Source organism: Gavialis gangeticus, unplaced genomic scaffold (assembly GCF_001723915.1).
Source record: "Gavialis gangeticus isolate Ggan-Ray unplaced genomic scaffold, GavGan_comp1, whole genome shotgun sequence".
Classification (NCBI taxonomy): Eukaryota; Metazoa; Chordata; order Crocodylia; family Gavialidae; genus Gavialis; species Gavialis gangeticus.
In genome coordinates, this window is record NW_017728992.1 from 123,952,504 (window position 1) to 123,958,873 (window position 6,370).

The window sequence follows — 6,370 nt, forward strand, 5'->3', positions numbered from 1 at the left end:
CCCCCCCCCCCCCCCATAATTGTGTGCATGTGTCCGTCCATTTCAGGGGATGGAGGGGGTAGGGAAAGAGTAGTTTGGTTGCATTTACTTATTGCAATGCCTAATACAAATATTTCCATAATGAAAGCATAACTATAAATGTTAATCTCCATAGCAGTTCTCTGACTAGTTGCCTTTCCACTTGCAAATCAGTTATTTAATAAGGAAACGTTAAACTGAAAGCACGTACATGCACGCTCAGTCTTGGCAAAAATACAAAAATTGCAAAGCCCATTGGATATTACAGGAAACAGGAAGCCAACCAAGTACATAAACTTTACATGAAGGATTATTCTTAACTTGATAGGCGTCCTTTCTATTAAAGAAATGGAAGAGATTTGGCACTCAGAATTAGTAGTAGTCCTACCTATTGAGCCAAAGGAAAATTGATGTTTTCCCTTCAGTGATTATGGAAATGAAGGTGTGAAATTGCCAAGTGGTATCCATTATCAAGTATCCAGCTACTGACTCTGTTATAGTTTCAGAGTAACTCTCATAACTTGTTTCTTGAAAGATGTACTAATAGAGGGGTAACATCAATTCTTAAAGGGATGCTGTTAACTTATATATTACATGAAGAGAAGTAGGAGAGAAATTTCTCCAACTTTCCTTTATTCCAAAATATTACACCCCAAGATGGGTAATGAGGGTTATTAGAGGCTACACGCTGCATCACCAGGAAGAGAAGCCTTGCCTAGCTTCCTTTCTTAACTTTGGCAGCAGTGCAGTTCCTGCCTTAGAATATGCTTGTGTTCAATTATTATTTCAGCAATATAAAAATGTCTGAGAGATCACTTTGGGTGCCTGTACATGTGCACACCCGTACTGTGCAGTTAATATGGTGACTTATGCCAACTTGAGCATAAATTTGATACCTGCATCATGCTGATTAGTTACTGCATAGTAAAGCACATCTTACAGTGCAGTAATACGTGTGTGTGTGTATGGATTGACTTGGGGCTAACTTTAGTCCCAAGTCAGTCCACGTAGTGTTAATGTACTTTGCCTGCACATGTAGATGCCGGCCCATTCCCGCTTATTTGGGAGTAACGTACTGCACAGTAAATTTAAGCTAGCATAAATATACATGTAGATATACCCTCTAAGGAGGGAAATGGTGATTTTTCCCCTCAAAAAGAATTATGTTGAGAGAAATTTACAGAACTCCATGGAAAGAGCAAAAAGTGCATTTGGTTCAAAAAAATAAACTGTCCAGTTCATGAACAACAATATAATTGCTTTCCTTTCTTCCCCGTAAGCCCCCAGTATAGGCTTCTAAAAAGAGGGAACTTAGTATGAAAGTGCCACTTCAATTTTACAGCCAATATCACGGTGTTTAATGTAATTATTTTTTTAAAGTATTAGTACATTTGAAAACAGTAAAGATGCACTGTTCTTGTTTATTCTTCACTCCAACTTTGTTTACAAAGAAAATCAATGGTTTCTTTTTAGAAGAGGCGCTCCAGCCGGCAGGTTAAGAGAAAGCGTTACACAGAAGACCTGGAGTTTAAGATTTCAGATGAGGAAGCGGATGATGTGGATGCTGCTGGAAGAGACTCCCCTTCCAATACTTCTCAGTCAGAGCAGCAGGTCAGTTTAGCATTCCAAATAAGAACAGTCAAACAATTAAATCTAAGTAGTTAAAAGTGATAAGTGTTGCCCCTCCCACCTCATCCCCCACCTTCCTCCCACAAGGAGTTTCATTTAAATTTGGCTCACTGTACAAAGCAAAATTAGTTGTTTAGGTTCTTTAAAGGCTACGTTCATTCATGGTTTTTTTTACAAGCTTACAATATGTAATTTGACACAATTTGGTTAAATTAATGGTCTCTGCTAAGGAGAAGCCTGAAACTAGACTGTAAGGAGACTGAATTTACCTCTCTGAATTCAGTGGTCTGGCTTCTATGACTTTAATAAACCACTCAAGCTTGTCTCCTGCTGCTAGGCACCATAAGAACCCCTTTATGAAATTACTGCCTTGTAGTACCCAGCAGGGTATACTTTATTCTCCGTGCAATGTAAATGATGGATAAAATAGTTTGAATAAAATGAAGGGTAATAATGTAGGAATGACTGTTGTAACAATCTTATTGTTTTGTAGTGCTCTTTTCACTACTACTTCACTTAACTAACTGACAATCTATTGATGAATGTATACATGCTTTTTGGTCCTTCATTTGGCAATTTGTGCTGTGTTAAGCTCTTTGAAATGTAGTATGTGATCTCCATTGTTAAATGTCTCTTGCAGAAGAGGAATGGTATGTTTTCCTGCAGCTTTAATGGTGGGGACCAACATATTTTTGACAGCTGTCACATAGACACTGTTACTTTACATCATCAACTGGAACATCTTCTGGCTTTCAGAACATAGGGCTACTGAAGGCATGTTCAACTTTGTGGCCAGTTACTTTTCCCATATAATTAAATAACAAAAACACCTACACAGCTTTGGCTTATAGAGTGCATTGTTTGTACAGTTCATTCTCATTACATATGTAGATGAAGAGTATAGTTAGCCTCTTGCTGTACAAAGAACATCAATTTCAGTGGATTTAAGAAAGCATACAATGCAGTTGAGTACCTCAGTCCACCTAGTAAAAAAAATTTCATGCAATTGAACTCTCATCGTGATGGAATACTGTTAGAGAACATTAAAGAAATTAAAGAAAACTTATAAAGAACAAACACATAATCTTCACTTTTGTAATTGTTATACAATATTTATCTTGTAGGAATCTGCTGATGCTGAAGGTCCTGTAGTAGAGAAAATTATGAGTAGCCGCTCAGTAAAGAAAAAGGTAATATTGTTTTCATTAACAGAGAAGTATATTACTCATGTTTAACTTTTATTTTTCATTTCCAAAATGCTTTTAATATTCCCAACCTGAGGAGGAGGATTCCCTAAAATGCGTTTAGATGAGTGTATGTGGGGAAGGGGCTGTGCACACGCATGTGAGCATGCATACTTATTGTGATTTGTTTGTATTGTAGATGAATGAATATGCACATAACCTAATGCTTATCACCCATTTCATATAATTTTCTGTAAATGTACAAATAAGGAATTTTACCTCCACAGCATAGCAGAATTACTCTGCTTTTCACTTTTGAGTAACAGATTTGGGGCTGATTATGAAATGGAAGATGTCCTGGTCTTGAATCGCATGTTTTAAATCTTTGACTTTTGTATTAAGACTTTGGACAGGTTTTATTTTTTCCTTTTTATACCTTTTCCTCACACAGCCAGCAAAATCAATGTACATGTGATTATACACAACCAATCACATAAAAGTTTGATGCTGCCATGTTAGGTGTTGGCAAAAGATCTTGTGAAGTTATCACACATCTCTTCAAATCCCCCAGCCACAGTATGTCAGCTGCACAATCAGGCCACTGACTAGGCAATTCAGTCTCCCTACTTACTTCAGAACATGACTGTCTTATATACCAAAGTAAAACACTAATTCCATGCTGTTAGGTTTCCTTGAATAATTTCTATTCTCCTGGAGATGGGCTGATATAACAAGCCTCTAAGCCCAAATATATTTTCATAAAATATTCTCTGTTGTTTTACTTGTGTTTATGCTGTAGGTTTGGTGCCAAAGTTTAATTTGTTTCATAGAAATATGATGCTCAAATCTGTCCTCACTTAATAACATGATATTTACCCAGGAGTGCTTACTCCAAAAACAGATGAGAAAAACTTTGCCTTCGTTGCTGAAGTGTTTTAGTATATTTTAATGTTTTATTGACCCTTACTGCTGGCCATACTAGTCTTTAACATAACCCTATTGCATATCATGAGCCTGTTTTTGGCTGAATTTCTTTATTGGCCTTGTCCTTTAGTCTTCACAGCGTATATCCTCTTGATTTATTATAGTGCATAACTGTATTACTTATTTCAAATTATAACCTTATTTTTCAGATAAACTTAATGTAATCAAAATGTAGTAATTAGTTGTCCTGATGGTCCATGAAGCGAGAGAGAATGTGGTCTCATCATAAATGTCTTTACGTTGGAGGCAGTTTTGCACCAATTATTCTTCTCTTCTTCCTCTTCCCTGCAAACAAAGGTGTGATTACCCATGGGGAGTGCGTATTTTGCTGCCGTTTGTGGGAAGTGGTTGGTCTGCTGCCTGCATGTCTTTGATTGCAAGCTCTGCTGGAGGCAAGCTCTATTTTGAGCTCTTCCTTTAATGTTTTTTATGGATTGCATTTGCAGGTTTGAGGGGTGTCTCTCCTCTTTCCCTTTTCTTCCATCCCAGCCCTGCTACCTATCCCAAAAAATGGATTTGAGGATGTTTAATATTAAACATCTGAAGTACCCAACTGTGCTTTTATTAGAGCTCTCTTGTACGCTAACGTCATCAAAACCATGGTTGCTAGATTAGTAATCAAAGTAAAATTGGTGAGTTCAGGACCAATACATAAAACAAACATGAGAAAAGGTTTCAATGGGAAACCTTTCAGCAAATTAGAATGTAACAAAGACTTTGTCCAAGCAAAGGACATTAGTTAATGACATTTCTTTTGAATCAGCTCCTTGTCATAAAATTGTATTGTTTTTGACAAAGTACTTTGAATATGGTCAGGGGGCTGCCAAATAATATATGTATCTTTTGTGTGCGCACACGTGTGTGTGTGTGTGTGTGTGTGTGTGTGTACATACACTTATGTCTGTTTTAAGGAGCCTATGACATTGGACTTGAAACTAATTCTTTTCAAATCTATAGATAACAAATTGTAAAATATATGTAATTACATTAATCTTTATCCTTCAGGTATAGAAATTATTTCCTCTTATCCATTTTAAATTCATTATCTTTCTTGCACTGAATGCTTCTATAATAGAAGGGAAACAAAGAAAGTAAATTGGCCTAGGTATTTTATGTAGTAAGTTGATTATGTCTGTCATGTCATCTCTCTACATGCAGTTCTGATCATTTTATTTCGTCTTCCATGTCTGTAATCATTTTGCCACCCATTTTGGGATCCCTCTTCCTGCTGCATCTTCTTGAGATTAGAATGACTGGAACTGAATATATTATTAAAGATAAAGATGTACATTTATTGGAAGGCATTATATTTTCAGCATATTCTTTCAACTCTTGACACAACCTTTTCACTACTTCTGCTAATATAAGATGAACAGATGTTTTTATTGAGCTTCCCACAATGCCCAAATCTTTTGTGAACTGGCTTTACTTAGAATCCAGTGATGTGTATGAATAGTTAAAACTATTCTTATCGGTCTGCCTTACTTTGTTTTTGTCACCAATGAATTTTATTTGCCATTGTACTGACCATTTGCCTAGCATTCAATTATTTTTGAAAGTTCTCTTTCTGAGTAAATTAAATTATTTTATCAGCGAGTGTTTCTGTTCCTATACTGTGGCAATGGAAATTTACGCAAGGTGCTTCACTAGTATGTTGGGTTTTTTTTAATTTTCATTTGGAGGAAGCGGTCGCCTGAATCATTCTGTAGCATGCAGTTCAATCACTTTGTCAATTCAGGCCTCTCTGCTAAGATTGTAAACTAAGTTGCCTATTTAGTGCCTCATCTGGCCTATATACCCTTAATTTCCAAACCTGATTTGCACTATTTTAGGGTTCATCTCTTTAATCACCCTGCCTTGAGAAACATGTATGTATGTATGTATATGTATGTGTATATATATATGTGTATATATAACATATAAACAATATACTTAATCTGACATTTTTTAATGAATCATGACTATGTTCAGGATCACACTTTAGTGAGCAGTTCTACCACATGCATATTTTGGTTTTGAATTGGTTATGCATTAATATATTGGCAAGCCTGGGTGTGGGTTTCAGTGGGAGGAAGCATACAGATTACAGCTTTGCCTACTTTTGTAAAAGGTGGCTTGTTTTTTATTAATGTAAGGGCTATAGCCAAAATAACTATCTAATAATCATTAACCAATTTTTCCCCCAAAGTATGTATTTTAAAGGGTCATTTAGAAATGAGGTTTGTAGAATGCTGTGTAATAAATACAGTTCTAACTAGTTTGGTAATCTACTAGGTAATAATGTAGTATTACATTCTGGTACTACAAGTTCTATGTTTAGTCAGGATTTTTTTTATATTAAATCATTGCTGAAATGATCAGTGGACCTGAGAATTTTCTCCAGACTGCTATGAGTATGCTATATTAACTGTCTTTGAAAGACATTTGATATTAAATTTACCAGTTGCTTTTAAAATGATTGTTGCCCTTAAATAAAATCAAGAGGTTAGGTAAACCCTGATTTTTTTTTTTTTTTTTTTTTTTTTTTTTTTTTTTGGAAGGGGTTTTTTTAAATT

The 6,370-nt window shown here is 35.6% G+C and overlaps 1 protein-coding gene across 1 annotated transcript in view; it reads left to right on the plus strand.

The window, feature by feature from the left end:
* Positions 1 to 6,370, plus strand: part of CHD7 (chromodomain helicase DNA binding protein 7) — a 193,290-nt gene that overhangs the window by 133,661 nt on the left and 53,259 nt on the right. Inside the window, exons 5-6 of the mRNA XM_019527714.1 lie at positions 1,492 to 1,629; positions 2,772 to 2,837. Of these exons, the coding sequence (XP_019383259.1) occupies positions 1,492 to 1,629; positions 2,772 to 2,837 (204 nt within the window). The remainder of the gene's footprint in view (positions 1 to 1,491; positions 1,630 to 2,771; positions 2,838 to 6,370) is intronic.